General features: G+C 35.3%; 1 protein-coding gene and 1 pseudogene across 3 annotated transcripts; both read left to right on the forward strand.

Annotated features, from left to right (window-relative positions):
• The first annotated feature begins 1582 nt into the window (after positions 1-1582).
• LOC122043291 lies at positions 1583-4244 on the forward strand (annotated as a pseudogene).
• A 1169-nt stretch (positions 4245-5413) lies between these two features.
• LOC121984738 (cysteine protease ATG4B-like) lies at positions 5414-23704 on the forward strand. Of its 3 annotated transcripts, none has more exons than XM_042537874.1 (9): positions 5414-5584; positions 17563-18022; positions 18084-18169; positions 18256-18306; positions 18404-18789; positions 20768-20906; positions 22830-22885; positions 23009-23079; positions 23170-23704. In XM_042537874.1, the coding sequence occupies exons 2-9, from the start codon at positions 17566-17568 to the stop codon at positions 23382-23384; spliced, it is 1461 nt and encodes a 486-aa protein (XP_042393808.1). In that variant the 5' UTR covers positions 5414-5584; positions 17563-17565; the 3' UTR covers positions 23385-23704. The 3 variants fall into 3 exon arrangements, with proteins under 3 accessions (XP_042393808.1, XP_042393792.1, XP_042393801.1); XM_042537858.1 differs by lacking the exon at positions 5414-5584 and having other exon boundaries at positions 17561-17688; positions 17759-18022; XM_042537867.1 differs by lacking the exon at positions 5414-5584 and having other exon boundaries at positions 17561-17688; positions 17775-18022.
• The last annotated feature ends 474 nt before the right edge of the window (positions 23705-24178 follow it).

The following is a 24178-nucleotide window of genomic DNA, read 5'->3' on the forward strand; positions in this document are numbered from 1 at the left end:
GCTCGGATTGTTTGGGATAGTAAAAGTAGTGGAAGACCTGAGGGGTCAGTGGGATGTTGTGCACTCTGAACAACACCACCACGCCGCATAGCAGGCGAAAAGAATTAGGGACGAGCTGGGCGAGCGGGATGCGAAAAAAATTGCAGACTTCGATTATGAAGGGATGGATAGGGAACCGGAGGCCGGCCATGAACTAGTCTCGAAAGAAACAAACAGTGTCGATCCGCGGGTTGTGTGGCCGATCGAATGGTTCGGCCAGGACAAACTCATGGTCGGATGGGAGGTCGAAGGCGTTTATAAGATGTGTCGCGTCGTCGACATCAAACCTGGTCGCCATGGTGGTATACCAGGGACCAGGGGCCAAGTCGACTGGCTGAGAGGAGCTGGCCATAGCCGGAAAACACAGGCGGAGGGATTGGCTAAAGGAGTTGACGGAAGGATAAGGTAGGATCGACAACGAGTTCGATAAACAGAATTGACGGAATATCGAAGGGCGATGATAGCCAAAGGAAAAGAAGCGGAAGTTAGAGCTTACAGGAAAATGAAGCGCCGGAGAAGAAAGCTAAGAGGCGCCGGAGCATTGAAGGCAAACGAAGTCACCGGAGCACTGGAGGCAAACAAAGTCGCCGGAGCACTGGAGGCAAGCGAAGTCACCGGAGCAAACGAGGGAGAAGCGAAAACAGAGCGTCGAGGAAGCGGCGACGCCAAAGCTTTATAAAGATGGGCACGACCGAGCTGAGTCATCCGATCTAGGGCACAGGGATTAAAGTGCACATCTAGCCGTTGAATTCAAACCGTCAAACATCACATCATTAGCTGTCACCTCGGACATGCGGTGACTGCGCCAGCGACACGTGGCATCCCCCCAAGGGTTAGCATTTAATGAGCGCGTGCTTGACCTTAATGGAAGCGATCTACACGTATCACGAGGAGATTTGGACGATGTCAACAGTAGTCGATCGACCCGCTCGACAACGGTGAGGAAAAGTATCCAAAATGATCCAAGTACAAAGGCACGAAGCACCGATCGGGGGAGAAGGGTCCGTTAGGGGGATAGGAGCCCGTTCGGCATTAACCGAACGAGATTTGGCTCGCCCATTAGCCGACCGGCCAACCTTGCGCCAGACTGTTGGTCCAGTCAGTCGGACTTTCAACCTCCTTCGACTAGACTTGAAGGGAAGACATGTGATCCGGTGGTAAGGGAAGGGAGATTCATCCAGCAGGAGGTCAAGGTGGTCAACGCCCTACAGGCGCCCAGTCGACGAATTACCCCTCGGTCGGTTGAAGGAGAGCCGACCCGGCTTCTCGACAGCTCAGCTCGACGCTGAGCTTCTGACGCTCTTAAAGCAAGACGAGAGAGGATAACAGACGAGCGGGCATTCCGCTTGGCCGACGGTAGACGAAACATCGGCTCGGTAGTCAAAGCGCACTCGCCCGATCATGTGAGCTCAGCCCAGCTAAGGTGGCCTCCGCTCAGCCCGAGGAGGGTGTTTGGCCGAACGACCCATCCACCCGGCCCGGTAAAGGACAAAGGGAGCAAGTATCGATATCTTCCTAGGGACCAGTGCCGTCTACAGGGGGCATGGTTAGCAGCAGAGAATCGTACGGTGGAAGCTTCCACTGTCACGTCGTCAGAGATATACTCGTGCTATTGAGGTATGAGGACAAGCACGCTTTTCTGACACGTCCATTCCAGGTATGCTTTGAGGGTCGTGCATGTCTCAGGGAGTGTGCGCGCGCTCTTGAGAAGCCCTATATAAGGGCCTTCAGACTCCAACGGAGGTATGCGCGATTCATCACTGTAACAGTTCTCATCATTCTACTTCGATTTCTTATTGCCGGAGGCTGACTTGAGCGTCGGAGGACCGTCGCCAGGAACCCCTTCTCGGCTCAGTTTTGTGATTGCAGGTTCTCGCCGAAGGTCTAGGTCACACACCGGGCTACGCGGAGTCAACGAGAACACCACGCCCCCAGCGACCGTCGACTCAGCACTCGGACATGATCACATATATATAAATGTGCTCTTTATGAGATATCAAGTACAACATAATGTGCCTTCCTTTGGACCGACACATTATTTATTAGCGATACTCTCTAATATAACTCAAACTTTAATTGGCCACACAACGTGCCTTTCTTTGGGCTGACCCATTGTGCGCATAATATGATACTTTATATGAGTTATATTTTAGTCCATAGCTTACAACAACCTTAATCGGCCACATAATATGTCTTCCTTTGGGCCGACATATTTTATGCATGATTTGAACAAAATAATATTTTGTTCCATAGTTGTAAGCTACCTTATATATATATCTGGCTTAAAAGTAACCTTCCTTTGGGTCGATTACTTTTAGCATAGATATACGTCTACCAACACAAAATGTACTAAACCTATCTAAGGTGTCTTCCTTTGGGCCGACATATTAGTTCAACTTAGTAGCACGTTGTGTAGATAGACCCAAGAAAATACTAGGAATTTAATTCGAACAGATATTACTTAATCAGTATTAACAACATAAAATTAGGCCTATTGATCGATTGATATCTTATGATAATCAATTGGTGTGTTCCAATCGATTATCCCAATCGATCCGAAATCTACTATATATATGACTACGTGATTACCTTATGATAATCGATTTATCTAAAATGAAAAACGTAGTGCAGCGTGTATACTAATTAGTTTGTTTTAACATGCCATTAGTTAGAGTTCTAAAACAGATGAATCCTCTTAAACAGAAACAGGAAACTCATATTGCAATATCACTCACACCCAAATGCATATTCCTTGTCTCCATGTTATTCTGTGTGCAATGACTCCATTTCCTAGCTGTCACTGTCTTTTTTGATCAAACATTCCTCTATTGCACACTTTGAGTGATGGGACTGCTACATAAAAGGACTCAAAAAAAGGACTTGGGATATCCTAAACGTCACCAACTTTATTCACAACGTCAAAATCAAGGGAAAGTTCAGCTGACAACAGAAAACACAATAGATATCAAGAAGGTGCATTGAGAAGTGTGAGAACCAACTTAACGCAGTTAAAAGAATCCTAGGAGAAAAAGCAGAAGCTTGATATCAGATTCAGCTTAGCAAGTAGAACAAACAAAGCTGCCAGACAAGTGAATTAAGGCCATCTTCAAATTTCAATGCGGCAGAATCAGATCAACAATCAGGAGCCTAATCCTTTCCAGCCAAAACAAAAAGTTTGATTATAGCATCTGTCTGACATGAAAAAAGAATACAATGAATGAAAAGAAGGGACCTTAATTGCTTGGTGACATTCAGATGTATATCTTTGAGAAAGGTCAGCATTTGATTCTATTGCCTTATGGCACTCTTTTGTTCCGGAGTGATATATAAATTTTTCGAGTGATAGGTAATCTGATTGCATGTTTCTGGTGTATGATTTGTATTGGATGGATTTTTATTGTAGATGGATATATAACTTTTTTCCTTTTCGTATTTGCAGGTAAATAGTGCTACTATCTTCTTAAGTTGAGGCAGTGAGGCTTTCTTAAACAGATCAAACAGGTTATTTTTTACCAAGTTGATGCTCTTGTGCTATATCATACAAGAGATTTGACCTATCATGTTTTTTATTATTATTAAAATTCTCTTTGAGAATATAAACCTGCTTAATTTATTGAGAAAAATGAATTTATATTGATAATGTTTTGCAGGTTTGCCACGAATTTGAGAGATTCAGCACATACTTGTCAGATGTCAAGGTTGCTGCCATTTTCTATGGAGCGGTTCACATCTTGAAGCACAGACATTTTGAAAATGACTGCCCACATATTGTGGTTGGCACGTCTGAAAGAGTATCATCAGCTTTCGCTCGAGACAAAGATGTTTCTTTCAAGAATGTGAGGCATTTTACTCATGATGAATGTGATGAGATGCTCGAGTCTGTTGGTGAACTGGATACTGGAGCTTTTTAACTCAAGTCTTTGATCATTGAATTGCACAACATATCCCATGGATCTTTCTTTCATGTTCCTGTTTCGTTATGGAACCTCTTTTCATATCTGTTCATGTTATCTTAGATATGCGGAGAGATGTTTAGGAGATATTCAAGATGGCTTCCCATGGCAACAAGTGATGTTGTTCACTTGTTCTCAGCAACACTGAGTGAGGAGATCCTTTTTGTTTGTAAGAAATTCATGCAAGATGTAATTCCTGTAATCATCTCAGCTTTAAAAACGAATTCTTATCTGGTTCATGGTGATTTTTGATTCTTCTGATGGTGGAGATATTCATTTGATGTCTCTAAATCCTAAATCTTAAATCTCATATATTGACATAGTTGATATTTATATGGATATTTATTTCAATAGATTTTGGGATCAATTTCTAGTAGATATAAAATATCTTGTTGGGTAGCTGATCTCCTATGCTAAGGGTCACTGTGATAGGATAAAATGTGATCTATCCGCCTGTAACTTACTGGGAGCCGACTAGGGGTGTAAATAAATTGAGTCGATTCGTGAGTTTTTCAAGCTTGTTTGAAAAATATTTGATTCGTATTCGAAATTATCGAATTTGATACGAACTCGAACATATTCGAATATTTTTTTTGAGTTGAATTTGAACTTATACTATTTTGTTCAATTGTTCACCAGCCGCTTGTGAGCCAAACTCGAATTGAATTCTAATTATTTTTATATAATTTTAATTTAAACATATTCAAACCTAATTTGAATTTAAATCATTTAAAACTATAATTTGAATATGCTCAAATCAAAGTTCAAATAATTTGAATCGAATTCGAGTTCGAATTTTATTTCGAATCAAACTAAGCCAAAATTATTTGTATTTTTGAATTGAATTTTAAATATTATATATATTTTTCGAACTCGAACTCAAATATCAATATGTTTATATTATTCAACTCGATTCACTCTTAGGTCTGATGATACGACAGTTTGAGATGAGCGATATCATATTTTACTCCAATGTATGATTACACTTTTAATTTACTGATTAAGTAATGGAAATAAAAATTAAACCGAAATGTTTAAATATAAACATTTAAATCAAAATTGAACTAAAATCATTTCCTCATCTTAACACGAAAACTACATATTTTGATTTAAAATAATTTAAAAAACTAATTTTAGACAATAACCTTTTAAGATTAATAATAAAAATTAGTATAATTTATGGCCATACTGATATAATAATTAACGTATTCATTAATAATACATATATAAATATTATAAAAGTTTCAATAGTACGGTTAATTTTAATTTTAACGGCTTGGATAAATTTAAACCGTAGTCGAACTGCTAGATTAGTAAATTATTATTGAGAATATGAATTGGTCGATCTTTTTATATATAAATCGGATAAATACCCCTTTTGCCAAGCGTCCTTTGCAGCTTTGCTTGTAAATAATTGAAAACTCTTAACCGGTGTGGATCTAAAAATACTGCTCGCCTACTCGAACCAGGTCATAATACGATCTTGCGGTTTAAGCGGCCCTAAATTAGAGATACCTTCGAGGACGAGAATCTCTTCGATTCGCCTCGGCAATCGATGCCAGATCTGGCGTCCTGATCCTGCTTGCTTTCAGGTAACTCCTTTGCTATGGCTGATTCTGTTTCCGAACCTCGTCCCTCTAGGTTCTGATCGCTTGTTCTTGATGGATTAGTGAACCTGCGAATGTTTGATCGGGAGTAGTTTGAGCTTCGTGCTTTGGTCGATTGATGCATGTAGTGTTGGTTTTGCGATCTGTTTCGAGGCAAAGTGGTCGTTCTGATCTGTTTGATCGGCAAGCAATCCCCTTGCCATTTGACCATTTGGGCATTTGATGCGCAAGATTGAGCTTGCTAATTAATTACGAGGGCGTTACCTTCGTACTGATGGGGGATATTATCTTCTGCTTGCTTGCGTCTTTCGTTAAATTAGGAGATAAGCTTTCTTCGACAGTACGGTTGTGATGAATAAATGATCTTCGACTTCTTTTTTGTGTTACTATATTTCTTCGGATGAAAAGTTTAAACTGCTACTGGTTGTTGGATACAATCAGAAGATGTAAATTTTTGTTGTCGGGTGGTTTGGGACGGTGACTTGTTAGCTTGTTGCAATCAATGATCATGGAGTACGTAATTGTTTTCTTTAAGGCTCTACCACTTCTATGCATCCGGGCAAATTTATTCTAGCAATAAACAAGATTGTCCACTTTTCTCTGACTTACACTTAAGAAAGAGCCTACAGCCCACTCGACTGGAGACATGGTTGTAGCTATTTGTCCATCAAAGTGTTCAAATCCAATGGATGATGCTCCATTTGCTGAGAGCAAGAGGAATGTTGCATAGAGGGAGAGAAGAGACTTTTTGCTAGTGATTCTTCCCAACCCACTTCTGATAAATACACACCCTTTGGTTGGTAATGTCTCTTAAACTGCAGCCATCTAGGTTTGTCTTAGGTATTGGATTGCTTGGATGCTCTAGTTCACACCATCTTAAAGCACTGGGCCACCTAGACTTCTTGGGTCAATTGTTTGAACCACTTGAGCCAAAATTGGACCTCGTGATGCGCTTGGCCAGTTAGTGAACAACTATCCCCCTTGTCAGACGAGGTGGAGGAAAATTTCCTATACGACAATAAATCCTATATATGTGAGACAACTTGCAACGATGTGTACATTTGAAGTGCAAAATACGCTACCTTGCGCTGCATGTGCACCACATAAGCCTTGTTTGTTGTGTGTGTCCACTTGTGCCATGTGAAACCCACGTCACACCTAATGTACGTGAGCTTGCAATAATGTGTCTGCGCTTTGCTTTGCAGTGCATTGCCCTTATTCATGTGCATTGCACATGACTCTATTTTGCGCACATGATGCCTCTTACTAGGTCTACTTTTTTGCCAAGATATAACTTTATGAATGAATGCAAATAAATAACTTGATCTCCCTCCAACTTCTAGATGTATGAACAAACTTCCCCATGGAAATTCTTTCTTTATCTTCTTCTTTATGTCTTTTGAAAACATTTTTGTATTTAAAAAATTCCAACAATCTCCAACCATTTTTGAAATAAGGAAGTTCGAAAACATGGTTTTAGACATTTGGTGAGCTTCTTTGTCCTTCACGTAGCATACATCTTGCTACTTGAATCTATGTTTTTGCAAGTGCTCAGGAATTTATGATGAAATTGCATAGTGAACTAGCCTTGAATTAGCTATTTAATTTGTATAACTAGATAACTAGAGATAACTTGGGCAAAGAATGGTCCTCCAAATTAGTTGATTAAAATGCTACCAAGTATCCCCATAGATACTAGTATTTGACATTTGGTTGTTAATTTATTATAATCAATAACTCATCCTATTTTTATCCTATGAGTATCCAAATACAATAGGATAGAATTATAGCCCTTAAGATAATAGTGGCGAACATAATTAGCGTATATGCACCACAAGTAGGATTAGATGAAGTTACCAAATCAAGGTTTTGGGAGTACTTAGATGAAATATTACAAAATATTCCACCAAATGAAATGATTTTAATAGGAAGTGATCTAAATTGGCATGTCGGAGTGAAAAATGAGAAATATGAGAGAGTACATGAGAGTTATAGGTTTGAAACGAGGAATGAGGAAGGGAAAACTATATTAGATTTTGCGATAGCATATGACCTTATATTAGCTAATACGTTTTTTTAAGAAAAGAGAAGAACACTTAATTACATTCAAAAGTGGGAATAATAAATCGCAAATTGACTTTCTTATGGTTAGGAAGAAGGATAGAAAGATTTGTAAAGATTGCAAAGTCATCCCTAGAGAAAGATTAACTACCCAACATAAGGTAGTAGTGTTGGATATACGCCTCAAATATAGTATCAATAGAAAGAAAATATATACAATTCCTAGAATTAAGTGGTGGAAGTTAAAGGATGGGAAACAAAATATATTTAAGGAGAAGGTAGAAGTACAAATATTAGGTGAAATATACGGTGACTCTAATACAACATGGGATAAGATGGTATCAAAGTTGAAAATAGTAGCTAAGAGTGTACTCGATGAGTCAAAGGGACATGCACCACTAAGTAAAGAATCTTGGTGGTGGAATGAGAAAGTACAAGAGAAAGTGAAGGAAAAACGAATAGCTTATAAGGAATTATATATTTGTAAGAACGAGGAAAACTTAAAAAAATATACAATAGCCAAGAAAGAAGCTAAGAAAGTAGTGAGTGGAGAAAAAAATGAAACTTTTGAACGGTTATATCAAAAATTGGATACAAAAGAAGGGGAAAGAGATATTTATAGAATAGCTAAAGTGAGAGAAAGGAAAACAAGAGATCTTAGCCAAATAAAATGTATTAAAGATGAATGTAATAGGGTATTAGTAAATGATGGAGAAATAAAAGAGCGGTGGAAGATGTATTTTCATCAACTTTTTAATGAAGGTTTAGGTGACCAACTTAACTTAGGTAATTTAATTAGCTCAAATGAGCATAGAAATTTTAATTTTTATCGTAGAATTTAAATTTCAAAAGTAAAACAAACTTTAAATGAGATGCACAATGGAAAAGCCGTTGGACCAGATGATATTTCGATAGAGGTATGGAAGTGCTTAGGGAAACAAGGTATTGAATGAGTTACAAATTATTTAACATGATATTGAAAACGAAAAAAATGTCTGATCAATGGAGGATAAGTACTCTAGTTCCCTTATATAAGAACAAGGGAGACATACAAAATTGTGCAAACTATAGGGGTATTAAACTAATGAGTCATACTATGAAACTTTGGGAAAAAGTAATAGAAAAAGATTAAGGAAGGAGACCAGTGACAGAAAATCAATTTGGGTTCATGCCTGGAAGGTCGACAATAGAAGCTATACATCTCCTTAGACAATTAATTGAAAAATAGCGGGAGCAAAAACAAGATCTACACATGGTATTCATTGACTTAGAAAAAACTTATGATAGAGTTCCAAGAGAAATTATATGGAGAATTTTAGAAAAGAGAGGTGTTAGCGTAACATATATTGAACTAATTAAAGATATGTATGAGGATGTAATGACCAGAGTAAAGACTTCAGGCGGAGTAACTGAAGCATTTCCAATAAAGATAGGGTTACATCAAGGATCAGCCCTAAGTCCCTATCTTTTTACACTAATTATGGACGAACTCATTGCGCACATTCAAGACACAGTACCGTGGTGCATGTTGTTTGCAGATGATATTATTTTGGTAGATGAGACACGTGAAGGAGTAAATGCTAAGCTAGAATCTTGGAGGGAAACACTAGAAGGGAAAGGTTTTAAGCTTAGTAGATTAAAGACAGAATATATGAAATTTAAGTTTAGCAATATTAGAAGTAATGAAACAATTGTTAAGATAGGAGAGGACGAGTTGCTCGGAACCGAGAGATTTAAATATTTAGGATCATTTTTACAAAATGATGGAGGGATTGAGAGAGACATCTTACATAGAATATAAGTAGGATGGGTGAAATGGAGGGGAGCGTCGGGTGTTTTATGTGACCATAAAATACCTCTTAAACTTAAAGGTAAGTTCTATAAAACCGCTGTTGGACCTGCTATGTTATATGAAGCTGAATGTTGGGCTATGACTCGAGCACATGAGCATAAGATGAGAGTTGCAGAGATGAGAATGTTAAGGTGGATGTGTGGACATTCGAAGATGGACAAAATAAGGAATAAGAGCATTAGAGAGAAAGTCGGAGTTGCATCTATTGAGGATAAACTCCGAGAGACACGTTTAAGATGGTACGAACATGTACTTAGACGACCAATAAATGCTCCAGTTAGGCGATGTGAAACTATGATAAACATGCATATCAAACGAGGAAGAGGAAGACTAAAAAAGACTTGGTTAACAACAATAAAACAAGATAAAATTTATTTAAATATAGATGATGATATAATAGGAGATAGAGCTCAATGACATAAAAGGATTCATACAGCCGACCCCACCTAGTGGGAAAAGGCTTGGTTGTTGTTGTTGTTGTTGTTGTTGTTGAGTATCCAAACGCATATTTCAATGGATAATAATTGTTTGATGCATGCAGATGTTCATTAGATTTATTAGCACTCATTGCACTTAGAACCTAAAGTTTTCATGTATCAAGTTGAAGTTCCTTCATTGAAAATTCTATTATTGAGCTTTAGGCCCATCCCACCGTGAGTTCTTTGGATCTTTTTCTTGCAAGCCCATATATTAGTAGACTCATCAAATTGTGGCCTTACTAACAAAGTCAATGGTAATTTTACCATCTTGAGTTAGATTCTTACATAGTTATGTATTTACCTAATATGCATAGACTTGATTATAGACTTTTCTATATGCCCTAGCCATTGTAGCTTGACTTTTATCAAAGTCATATTAGAGGCATGAGATTAGGCTACATTGGAATTTCCACTAGTAAATCCCTTTTTCTTCCTTTCTCGTGGTTGACAATTTCACAAATTTTGATGCTATGGTTGAATTTGTAAAGCATGTCTGCTTCTTACAGCCCCTACAAAAAGCTCTCCCATCAAGGTTGAAAATCCTCCAACTAGTGCATGAGTGATCCTCTAGATTGGTTGCCCAACTTGCAATTGAGTAACCCTTGTAGTCCTGTCAGAAACCTACTATCTAGTATGTTGTTCCCTTTAGTTATTTCATTGTTCTTTTGTTAACATTCGGATGTGCATAGTTGGGATTTCTAGTATATCCATTAAGCTTCACTATCACAAATATGATATCTAATTTGATACACATCATGACAAACATCAAGCACTAATCACCTTGGTATATTCTTCTTGACATATTCCCCTTTACCACAGTTAAGAAGTGGTTTTCATACCAGATCCATTGAAGACTAACTGAAGTGTACATTAAATCAACATAAGGTTACATTGCTTTCTTATGATACACGTCATGACAAACATCAAACACTAATCACTTTGGTATATTCTTCTTGACATACCACCTTACCATAGTTAAGAAGTGGTTTTCAAACCAGATCCATTGAAGACTAACCGAAGTGTATGTTGAATCAACGTAAGGTTACGTTGCTTTCTTAAGATCTTAATGTCAAATGGAACACTAGTTTCTCATTTATCTTTCATGTTAGAGTTACTAGGCAAGGGAGATTTAGTTTCATTAATTTTATCTTGTAGTACCAAAAATAAGTATCTATCAACACATACACAATGCTATCCCAAATTGTACTATAAACATATTACCAGATTGATTTATGATAAAACAATATTTTTAAGCTTCTCCTGCTATTGTTTAGAAGCTTGATTAAGACCATAAAGAGATCTTACTAGTTATACACTACAAATCCCTATTCATCCATTTAACTTCTAAATCATTTAAGAATTACGATGTTTTCACATCCATTTGGTGGATCTCAATCTTGCTGATGGAAGCTAATGCAAAAAAAATTATAATTGAAGCAGTTGTAGGATTCTAGCTACTGGAACATAAGTATCAAAGCAGTTATCTTTCTGTGTGTAAACCTTAGCTATTAATTTAACACTGTATTTTTCAGCACTTCCATCCACCTTTTCTTTTTTCAATTGAATACCCATTTGTAACCAATTGATTTGCTACCCAGTGATAGGTTAATAAGGACTCATGTCTTGTTTGCCATGATTAAATGTCTCACTATTAATTGCTTCCTTCCAAATACTTGCATCTGAAGATCCAACAAGAATTGAAATATGTGAAATAACCTCTTCACAAAGTCCTGCTACTAAGAACATATAAAATTTCATTCTGAATGTTGTGCATATTCTAGGACATTTGCTTCTCCTAATTTACAGAAATTTCTTCAAGTCTTCAAGAAGAAGATTGATTTTCAATATATTCCATAGATTCAAAAGAGGTTGATTTTCTCTTCAAAGTTGGTAGTGATTTAACAATTTTATTAACTTATATAAAATCATAAGCCTCACTATCTTATTATCTTGTGCATTTAAAAGAAACCTCTATTGTTTTCGCCAAGCTTAGTTCTTTTAGGGTCAATAGTCTTAACTATCGCCCTACATCCGTACTCTTTAAGCAGATGAGGAGGTTTCCTTTTCATCAAGCTTTATATTAGCATTGGGTCTTTCCTTTTGTAAATACAAGAAGTAGTTCATAGGGCTTCACCTGTAAGCTGTCTTTGTCATGTGTGCCACATGAATGTCATGTTACACCTCATTTACATTTGTGCATGGTTGCACATTTGTGCAGTGTAGTGCATTTAATGGCACATTTATTGTACTTCACCCAAAAGTGTCATGTGCTTCACATATTATCTACTTTGCACATGGTGCCCCAACTAAGTCCACCTTTTTTTTTGCCAAAATATAACATTATTAAGAATCTAAATTTAATTGCCTTAATTTTCTTTTAATTTTAGATGTGAGAATAAAGTTGCCTACAAGAATCCAAGATCTCCAAGAGTTTTCTTTTTCTTCTTTCTAAACTCTCTCAAAAACAAGTTTTATTTTGAAAAATTCCAGCATTGTGTTCACTTTTGTAGGGAGTATCAAGATTTAAAATTTCAAGTCGTGTCAAAGTTTTGGTCATTCGTATCATGTTGCATTGTTAAGATTTTGATATTTATTTAATTAAATTATTAATTAAAATAATTAAAATTTTATAATACTAATTATTTTAACATATTTTGCTACCAAATTTTGCTATATTGGAGTTTGAAGACACAAGAGACTTTTAATTGTTAAGGATGTAAATTTTTATATAATTGTGTTTGAAATTTTTTGGTGAGCAATTGATAAGAAATTTGATATTAAATATATATGTTTTTAACTTTGATAAAGCCTATATAAAACTTTTGGATGAAGTGAAATAATTCAAATTCTACTGTTTTAGTTTTAATTTGGTTTTCTTTTAACTATAATTATTAAAGTAGATGAAAAATAAAGAGATATAGGATTTTCTAAATTTTAAATGTAAAATATTATTAGATTTTAAATTTTATACTTTAATTTATTTAATTTTACAAGTATGAAATTTCTAAAAAAATAAGAATATGAAATTTGACTTGTTTTACTTAATCAAAATTAAAAATTTTTGGATTTAAATTTGTTGGTGTTGTAATCATATTTCATTTGAATAAATAAAAAATAATGAAAAATAAATATATAATTTTTTAACTTCATAAATTAAAATTTTATTCAATCAAAATATTATGTCACACATTTTAAAAGTTATAACACTAAAAAAAATCTTTGTTGAAGTTGAATACTAAATTTTACTATAATATTTTTTTATTTTAAATTATTTTTTTAAAAGCTTTTAAATAACTAATTAAGGTAAATCTAATATTTTAGGGTTGATTGAAGAAGTTTATTGGGCAAACATAATAATTACAGCCCCATGGGTGTAGTGCCGTGGTAAAACATTCATATATCAAATAAGATCATACTTTGAATCCTAATGGGGACGATTTTGGAGGTCGGCTTCTGAGTGCATTTAAGATGTGCTCCGAATTTATCTAGTAGGCAAACCAAGGGGGGAGGTCGTCTACCTCTGGGATTAGTCGGGTGATGCTTGGACACTTGGATTATAAAAAAAGAGAAAAAAAAAGTAATTACAATTCAATTAGTTCAAATTGGTCTCAGTTTAGGTTTATTAGATCAATTTAAAATTGAACTAAATTTATATAAAGGATGGGTTGATGTGTTGATATCTAATTAGGTTATAGTATTATTTAAAATGTTAGGAATTATTTTTAAAATAAACCTCAAATCATAAGTATTTCTTTTCTTAAGCTTGGATGAAAAAAGTTCAGAGTTATGTTAGGTTGCTAGTGTTAAATTACGACGAATATTCTAGTAATGGATCCATCAAACTATTATGCCGACGATAGGTTGTTTCTTAGAAGGAATGTATTGTAAGGTCCAACCGTAACATCTCGGTAAAGACTGACATGAGAACTTAGGTGTAGTGTTAAATATGCCAAAGTTCTCGCACTATAAGTTGGATAAGAACAAACATTATAGGAATACTGATTGTCTTAGAGTTGGAACACGAAACATAAGAACACTTACTAATGGAGGTAGTAGATACAATAATTAGGAGAAGAATTAATATTTTATGTTTATAAGAGATAAAATGGCCACGAGAGAAGGTAAAGATGATAGAAAATTTGGGTTTTAAGTTATGGTACATACGAGAAAGTAAAACAAGACATGGAGTAAGTTTGTAGATAGTTCGTTGAAGGATGAAGTAGTAATAGTAGTTAGAGAGATATGATTATAAATCTTACGATAGTGGTGACGAAAAAACTATTAATATAATTAACATATATGAACTTCAAGTAGGATTAGATAAGGACACTAAATTTAAGTTTTGGGAAGACGAAATGATTTTAATAGGAGGAAATTTAAATGAGCATGTAGGAGTGAGAAATGAGAAATATGGTGGCAAAAGGCGAATACACTCACCTTCAGCGCCCCCGTCAACCAGTCCCAGGGCCAACACGGGGGAGGTAAATCACGGGCGGCTACTAGCCTTTGGAATAGTGACTAGCACATAAGGGAGACATTTACCTCGGCTTTGCCGAGATTTGAACGCCAGATCTCATGGTGGCAACACGTCATGTGCTAGCCACTAGACCGTCCCGAGGGGACGAGAAATGAGGAATATGATAGGGTGCATGGGGGTTATGATTTTGGAATAGGAAATAAAGAAGGAAAACTATATTAGATTTTACGATAGCATTTGACATTATACTAGCTGAAGGGGAGCCTTGGCGCAACGGTAAAGTTGTTGCCATGTGACCAAAAGGTCACGGGTTCGAATCCTGGAAACAGCCTCTTGCAAAAAGCAGGGTAAGGCTGCGTACAATGGATCCTTCCCCGGGACCCCGCATGACGGGAGCTTCGTGCACCGGGCTGCCCTTCATTTGACATTATACTAGCTAATACGTTTTATTTAAAAAAGAGAACACTTGATTACGTTTAAAAGTGAGAACAATAAATTGTAAATTGACTTTTTATAATTAGGAAGAAGAATAGAAAGATTTATTAAGATTACAAGTCATCGTTAGAGAAAACTTAACCACCCTTAGTAGTGTCGGATATGCTCCTCAAATATAGTATCGATAGAAGAAAATGTGCACAATCCCAAAAATTAAGTGGTAGAAGTTAAAGGCTAGGAAGCAAAACATATTTCAGGAGAGGATAAAAGCACAAGTATTATGAGAAATATATGATGATTCGAATACGACATGGGATAATATGATATTAAAGTTGAAAATGATAGCCAAGAGCGTACTCAGTGAGTCAAAAGGACGTACACCACTAAGTAAAGAATCTGGATGGTAGAACGAGAAAGTACAAGAGAAAGTGAAGGAAAAAAATGAACAACCTATAAGTTATTATACACTTGGTAGAATAATAAAAACTTACAAAAGTGTGTAATAGCTAAGAAAGAGTCTAAGAAAGTAGCGAGTGAAGCTAAGAATCAAACTTTTAAATACTTATATTGATAGCGGGATACAAAAGAAAGGAAAATGAACATCTATAGAATAGTTAAAGAAAGAGATATCATATCTAAATAAGATGCATTAAAGATGAATATGATAGGGTACTAGTGAATGATGAGGAAATAAAAGAGTGATGAAATTTATATTTTTATTAATTTTTTAATGAAAGTTTAGGTGATCAACTTAAGTGATTTAAGTAGATTAAAGGAGTATACAAATTTAAATTTTTATCGTAGAATACAAAACTTCAGAATTAGTACAGGCTTTAAATGAGATGTAATATGAAAAAGTAGTTGAACCAGATGATACTCCTATAGAGGTATAGAAGTACATAGGGAAGTAAGATATTGAATGACTTACAAAGTTATTCAACCTGATCTCAAAAATAAAAAAAAAAGTGAGGATAAGTACTTTAGTCCCCTTCTATTAAAACAAAGGAAATTTACAAAATTATACAAATTATAAGGGTATTAAGCTAATGAGTCGTACCATGAAACTTTGGGAAAAAAATAATAGAACTAAAGGAGACCACAGTAATTGAAAATCAATTTAGATTCATGCGTGGAAGGTCGACAATAAAATTATACATCTTAAAAAACTAATTGAAAAGTATCTAATACCCATGATATTTATCGATTTAGAAAAAAATTATGACAATTTCTGAGAGAAATTAGGTGAAGAACTAGAAAATGTGTTGGCATAACATATATTAAAATAATTAAAGATATGTGTGATGATTAACCGAAATATTTCTTTTAAAGATAGGTTTATATCAAGGATCAACCTTAAATCCCTATCTTTTTATACCAATCATGGATGAACTCACTGAACATATACAAGACACATTGCCACGATGCATGTTGTTTGTAGATGGAATTATTTTGGTAGATGAGATGCGTGAAGGTAAATGCTAAACTCGAATCTTGGTATTTTAGATTTAGTAGAGTAAAGATAGAAAACAAAGGCCCTCGGTGCACGAAGCTCTTGCCATGCGGGGTCCAGGGAAGGATCCATTGTACGTAGCCTTACCCTACTTTTTGTAAGAGGTTGTTTCAGGGGAATAAAAATAGAATATATAGAATTTAAGTTTAGTAATATTAGATATAATAGGATAATTGTTAAGATACAAAATGACAAGGATGGAGGGATTGAGAGAGATGTTATACATAGAATGCAAGCAAGATGATTGAAATGGAAGAGAGCGATAGGTGTTCTTTGTGATCGTAAAATACCTTTAAAATTTAAAGGGAAGTTCTATAAAATGACAGTTAGACCTGCTATGTCATATGAAGTTGAATATTGAACTATAACTCGAACACATGGGTAGAAGAAAAGAGTCGTAGAGATAAGGATGTTAAAGTGGATGTGTAGGCATACAAGGATGGACATGATAAGAAGTGAAAATATTAGAAAAAAGTTGGGGATGACCAATAAATATTCTAGTTAGGTGATGTAAAACTATAATAAATACACAAATTAAACGACGAAGAAGAAGATCAAATAAGACTTGGTTAACAATAATGAAATAAGATAAATATATTTAAACATAGATGATGATATAGTACGTGATAGAGTCCAATAACGTAGAAGAATTCATATAGCCGACTCCACCTAGTGGGACAAGGTTTGGTTGTTGATGTTGTTCTCATCTCAATGTGCCCACCTATGTTGCACCATCTAGTTACTATCATTGCTTGCTACTATCACGAGCTCTTGTCTGCCTGGTACTCCTCTCTCCTCCCCTCTCCCTCTCTTTCTTGTCTCTTCTTCTCCCCTATCCTCTCTTCTCACCTATGGCAGTTTCTGTTAAATTTTGATGTTTATTGTATGCATTTTTTTTGGTAACTCAATGCTTATCATATTATTTCTCCTATCGTGTAGTTCCTTCCTCTAATTAGGTTTTAATTCCGATAACATATTTAGCAATTGCTTTTCTTATTGAGGTATATTTGTTTCTATGTTGTTCAATCATGGTTTGCTTGCTGTCTATTGTAATGCGATTGGCAGTGTTTACATTAATTGGAATGCATTTCTATTATAGCCTACTGTGGAGAACTCCTTTTACATAACATTTGCTATATACTTATCTAGGTAATGAAGGACTTGCCTGAGGCAGTTGTGGATTCAAAATTCCTTAAGCAAAATTTAGATGAATCAGTAGATAAAGAAACTACATCTAATTCAGAACATAAGAATCTACCTGATACGTCAGCAAAGGTTTCTTTATTTTCAAGTTTTTTCACATCCAATTTCTCACTTTTTGAAAGAAACCCCAGCTCATTTTCAGTAGAAAACAACTCTAGCAAATCTAGTAGTTATGGCTGGACAACAGCTGTAAAGAACATTATTAGTAGTGGCTCAATGAGGAGGCTCCAAGATCGTGTATTAGGATCAAGCAGTGCTGTCACTTTGAGCTCAACCAGTGAAATATGGTTTCTTGGCAAGTGCTACAATCTGTCATTCGAGGAGTCACATAATCCTGATCCGGGCAATAGTTTTACATCTTTTCTAGAAGATTTCTCATCAAGAATATGGATCACTTACCGGAAAGGTTAGTTTACTGAAGCACTCATGGTCATGAATGCCATATCTTTGACCCAGATCCTCTACAGGTTTTGAACCTATTGGGGACTCAAAATTCACATGTGATGTCAACTGGGGGTGTATGATCAGAAGTAGCCAGATGCTTATTGCTCAGGTAATTATCTTATTCAGCTCTTTACTTCTAGCTCATACTTGTGCAGATGAAGCTATTAGTGAGGTGTACTTTAAAATTGCCAACAGGCATTGATTCTTCACTATATGGGGGGATCTTGGAGGAAACCCTCACAAAAGGTGATGATTCATACTAGTTATCCATGTGATTCACTTTGATGTTCGGTAAATATTGAAAAATGTCTAGTGAGCATTGTGTCTGGTTGTTGGTTTGCAGCCATACGATGTTCAGTATATCGAAATTCTACATCTTTTTGGCGACTCAAGCTTATGTACCTTTTCAATTCACAATCTTCTTAAAGCTGGGAAGGCTTTTGGTTTGGCTGCTGGATCATGGTTGGGTCCTTATGCTATGTGTCGAACTTGGGAAACCATTGCTCATGCTCACAGAGAGCAAGATGAACATGGTGAACATAAACAAAGGTTGCCTATGGTTCTATATGTTGTTTCAGGTGACAAAGATGGGGAACAAGGTGGAGCTCCAGTTATCTGCATTGAGGTTGTATCTAGACGTTGTCATGATTTTAACAAGGAGCAACTAGACTGGGCACCTATACTCTTTTTGGTTCCTTTGGTTCTTGGATTGGAAAAAATCAACCCCAGGTAAGTTAAATGTAGCAATCTTCCTCATGAAATGGTACAAAAGTTGGCATTGTTCTAAACATGCATGCTTTTAAGGTTTGGTTTGTCAAAGAGACCTAATAAACAAATACTTCCATCATTTGTGGGTCTGATGAATTGCTTATACTGCTTGGTGCATGCCTACATATCAACCAGATTTTATTTTCTCAGTATGTAGTTTGAATTATATTGAAGTGAAATTATTAGATACATTTATACTCACCGTCTCAATCATTTATCAAATTGGTATTATTCTGGACTTAGCACCCTTCATAGTTTACATAGTTTAACCATGAACATATCTTACAGAAGGAATGACGGTGAAGAGAAAAATAGTTGTCAAATCACTACAAGTAAATATTCTGTTGAAAAAGATTTTTATGCAAGTTTCTAGAAGTTATTTGTATAGTTCCATGCAAGATTTGTGATTCCAAGCCATGCCACTCGAAACTGTTGAAATTTCTTGTTTACAGTATTTTCGTGATCAGTAGAGTTTGGTCATGGCGGTGATGCTAGGGTGTGCTGTGGTGGCCAGTAAGTAGGGCGGCAGGTGTAGGGAATGAGAAAAGAGGAAAAAAAAAGAAAGGGAAAAAAAGAGGGATGGCTAACATTGACATTTCTCTAGGGGTAGGGGTAGGGGTAGGGGTAGGAGACCATAGACAAGAGGGGGAGGAAGAAAGAGATTGACAAGGAGAGAGACTGAGAAAAAGAAAGAGAGGTCTGAGGAGGGTAGGTGGTTAGTTGGGTGGGGTTAGGGCATGCATGGGGCAGGGACGATATGGGTGGCGGTCGCACAAAGAGGAATATAAGAGAGATTGAGAGAGAAGGTGGTCAGGTGATCGATGAGAGAGAGAATTACATGAGGAGAGAGAGAGAGTAGGATTATGCAACTTTTAATTGTAGATTCTACTAATTCAAACCAGTGCGATTAAATTCAGATACCCTTAATATAAATTTGGCTCATTTCTAAACTGGCCAAAACAAATTCAAATCAATTCCAATTTTAACCCCAATGACTCTAATTATTTTGCCTACATGATGGATTTCCTTCAAACCTAACTCGGCTTCAACCTCACCTCCAAAATCTGAATTGTTAATTTAGCTCAACTTATTTCGTCATCTAAAATTTAAAAAAATTAATTTAAAATGTGAAAATTTAAATGTGATAAAATTCCATATCTAACATATATTCAAAATAGAAAAAGTTACTGAAACGAAACAATACTGAAACCCTATAATTTCAATCACAGATTGAAACTTTGGCAAAACTCAAAACTTTAAACCTTGGTTCAATGTATCTCCAATATGTTCACTAAATATTTGCAAATTATCAAATTGTTGCTTTGAAGCTAGAGTGTTCTGAATGAAAAGTCATATGGATTTCCCATAGTATATTAACTTTCCTTTTCAAGTTTGTCTGTCTGTGAAGGTCAGCTTGGTTCCTCTAAGTTTAAGATGCAGAACTATTTTCCTACTAAGCTTAAGGAGTGACACTGATCTCAATTATAATTTGTAACACATTTTTGTTTAATTAAAGATGTGATATATAAAACTTGTTTCTACTGTTTCCCGTGTGAGAGAATTCTGGAAGTATACTTCATCAGTTTATCTGAGTTTGATATGTTTTTCATTTTAGTAACTTGATTTCCAGTAGGGAGCCCAGCAGGAAAATTGACCTATTTTGGGTTTGAACTATGCAAGCCCAAGGTGGCAATTGCACTGTTTTATTTTAATAGGAAAACTAAAAGAACCTTCAGTTGCTTTATCTTGTAATAGCTCGAATAGTCAAAAAAATTGAAAACCTGTGTTTCCATTAGATTATTTGATTTTTGATGAATTATACAAATTTCTTTTTTCTCATTGGTTGTGGTTAGGGTGTTCATGTGCGTGCAGTGGCATTGTACATCATGGGATCTTGATTTTCTTCCAAAAGCTCTTAATGTATGCCCGATTCTTGCAGATATATTCCTTTGTTACGGAAAACATTTACATTTCCACAAAGCCTAGGCATTTTAGGTGGTAAACCTGGAGCTTCCACGTACATTGTTGGTGTACAGGATGAGAAGGCATTGTATTTGGATCCTCATGAAGTTCAAACGGTATTCAATTTGTTGATCTGTCAGCAGTTTCTATTTTTTTATTATTATGGAGATAGAATTATTTTGCACTTCCATTGTTTTCAATGAAGATGGTAGGTGAAAAGTGATTTTATAGGTCAAAAATTTATCTTATGTTCACTTGTTATTTGTTAGTAAATAGTAGATCCTTAAGAATAGTTTGTCTGATTTTGACACCTGATTTTTGCTGACATGCTTGCTTAAGTTTAATTCTGGTGGAATGATCTTATTATTCCTTTTCCTTCACTGGGACTAAAATTTGGTTGCACACATAAATGGAACATGGATTAAGATGGAAATGTACATAATTCAAAGTGGTTAGTAGATTCCATAGTTAGACATTGAGTTAGAAAAAAATAAAGCTATATTTTACATAATCATAAAAATGATTAAAAGATTTTTAGATATTATTAGTCATGTGACATACTTCAACTTCAGATAGTTGGGATAATGATGATGATATACATATTGAAGTTCAAGATTTGCATTGTATATTTATTCCCTTAACACTTCACACCTTTATGGTCACTATAATAGACAATTTTTGCTAGTTCAAAATCAGGAATCCAATTTTTTTTAAAAATTAGGAATTTAGCTGCATAGTTATACATTGTGATCAGGGAAGACATTAACTTGTTATTCTTATTACTCCATCATTTTTGTTAATTTATAAAGAGCTAACAACTTCAGATATGATTTGCAATGAAAACCATGCTATAAATTTTAAAGCAAAGAAGAATAGCAAAATATATAAATTGTTTTAATCTTCTTTTCTTTAAAGTTTAAGTGAAATGTTTAGCTCTTTGTTCAGTGGTCTTCTATTCTACTTGTCACGCCTTCAGGTTTAATTATTCCCTTGATTATTTTTTTTTAGGAATTTACCTATTTCAGATCTACTATCAAGGACATATTGGTAGAAATATTGTTCTGAAAATAAGAAATGGTTGATTGAAATTGGGAGGAACTTGTGATATTTGTGTGTCTGCCTCCTAGATAGTGTTGTTTCTGTAATGGTAGGTTATGTATTGTGGTTCTGAATGTAGGGCATTTTGGTTAAAAGATATTTGAAAATTTTAATGCAATAGAGGTGATGAATGTTGAGATTGCCATGTGAGTATATTCAAAGAATATTAAGGTGGAGAGCACTAGCACCCCCCTTACCATAGCAAATACACATGATACCCACTAAGACCAAGGTATCCTTCAACATGTTCAATTGACGAGTTTCTTTGACTCCATTTTCTAGATTTAGTCTTGCCTAGTCATCCTATTTTTGGTATTAGTTGGGTTTGTTTCACTTGAACTTAATCTAATTTAACTTGAACACACCTTGATGATGATCCAACAGTGATTCAAGTTCTTGCTACATGGGCATGCTTGAACTAAGCATTGGCAAGGGGTTTAACCAAACCAAAATTATTGATTAACAAGCTAAAAAAGCTAAAAATTGAATTAATGCCTTCTTTACTGACTGACCTGATATAAGACGTTATTGCAAAATTTTGCACTTGTTAGAATAGTATTGCAAATTTGGAACTTGGTGCAGGTGGAATTAGGATGCAATATAAGGGGTGTTGATGCAGTTCACTCAAAATAATCATCCCCAAGCTATATTTTGAAACCATAAGAAACCTTAGCGAAGGCATGTGTGTTCGTGTCTTCCATCTCAATAGTTGATCTTCTTCATGAAATTTTGAAGTTTTTGTCTAAATAGATTTAATCTATCTGGGTATAACTCCCCAAATAGTTGAGTTGAGATGATGCTACTTGTATGTTCGATATGGCTTCTGACAAAAATGCAGTTGATCTTTTAGTTTTCACCCTTTTTCTTGTACTCATTATTCCATCTGTGTTATGCTCCTATTCAATTCTCTCTGAGCCATGCTAAATAATTATCTATAATAGGCTGTTGATATCAAGAAGGATGATTTGGAAAGTGATTGCACTTCATATCACTGCAGGTATGTTTTTAAACCCACAAAAAATTCCCACATGCATGAAACTTTTTATCCTCTTAAGCAGGTTTTTTTTAAAAAATTATTGTATATATAATTCCTTCTCTTATTTTATAACATTGATTTCAGCACTGTGCGTCACCTATCACTAGACATGATTGACCCATCATTAGCCATTGGTTTTTACTGCAGAGATAAAGGTTAAATTTATCTTCAGATGGTTGTTCTAAAATCTCTTTCACCGATGCCAAATTTATCATTATTTCTCTTTTTTTTCTCCCATTCTACAGGAGATTTTGAAGACTTTTGTTCCCGTGCCACTCAGCTTGCAGATAAATCAGGTGGAGCGCCGTTGTTCACTGTTGCCCAAAATCTTCCACACTCGAAACCAATTTTGCACAATGATTGTAGTGCGCTTGGTGCTGATATCAACAGTTCGGATGATTTCTACTCAGAAAATCTCATTAATGATCAGACCCAAGAAGATGAATGGCAAATTCTCTGAAGGGCCACATAAATAAAACCTTGTTCCAACACCATGTTCCTCAAAGATCAGCCTAACATTGACCTGCTTAAAATGCTGCAGTGTGCTGGATTTTTTTTCCTTTCGTTAATTCTTTGTAAATTATTATCAATATTGTTACCTGTAAACAAATTATGCTAATTCCTGGCTGAAGGACGGATCAAGCCAATGTACTAATGGTTGATCTTTTGTATTCCATAACGTCTCCAACTTATACTTTCCAGTTAATGAAAAAATAATAATAATAATAATTTAGTAGAAAATTGTAAATATTTATTTCTGAATAAACTTGGTGATTGTTATGTGCACGGAAAAGAAGCGTGTTTTTCTTTTGTAATCATAAGTTCTACCGCAGATAAGACTGACACGCAACCTCCACGAATTATACCGAGGGAGTGGAATTTTGATGTTAGGGAGATAAATATTGTTCTTATGTCCGTCACTATTTTAAGGATTAGTAGTTATCCATAATTTACTTTCTCGTATGATCTTAGGATGTCAGTAGCTATCCATGATTGGTGGCTTACATGAACGTCAAATAAATTTGAAACAAATTAGTTTCGTTGTGTTAAGGTAAAAATATTTTTTGTGATTTGCCTATCTATATTATGTTGCGAGATCAATGATACTAGACCGTTTAGAATGAATGATATTACCTTTTTCTCTATTATTGCTATCAAATGGTTATTTAAGTGCTATCAAATTGTTATTATATAATTTATATTCTGAGATAATTTGAGAATCATTTTATCACACCTATAAGTTGTGAACATAAA

The sequence above is a fragment of the Zingiber officinale genome, chromosome 1B, assembly GCF_018446385.1.
Source record: "Zingiber officinale cultivar Zhangliang chromosome 1B, Zo_v1.1, whole genome shotgun sequence".
NCBI lineage: Eukaryota > Viridiplantae > Streptophyta > Magnoliopsida > Zingiberales > Zingiberaceae > Zingiber > Zingiber officinale.

What these genes read in the sequence shown, in the direction of transcription:
- LOC121984738 (XM_042537874.1), top strand. Translation starts at nt 17,566, where the DNA reads ATGAAGGACTTGCCTGAGGCAGTTGTGGATTCAAAATTCCTTAAGCAA. An exon ending in GCCAGATGCTTATTGCTCAG is followed by an intron (nt 18,170 to 18,255) that starts GTAATTATCTTA and finishes AATTGCCAACAG; the next exon opens with GCATTGATTCTTCACTATAT. An exon ending in TGCACTTCATATCACTGCAG is followed by an intron (nt 22,886 to 23,008) that starts GTATGTTTTTAA and finishes CATTGATTTCAG; the next exon opens with CACTGTGCGTCACCTATCAC.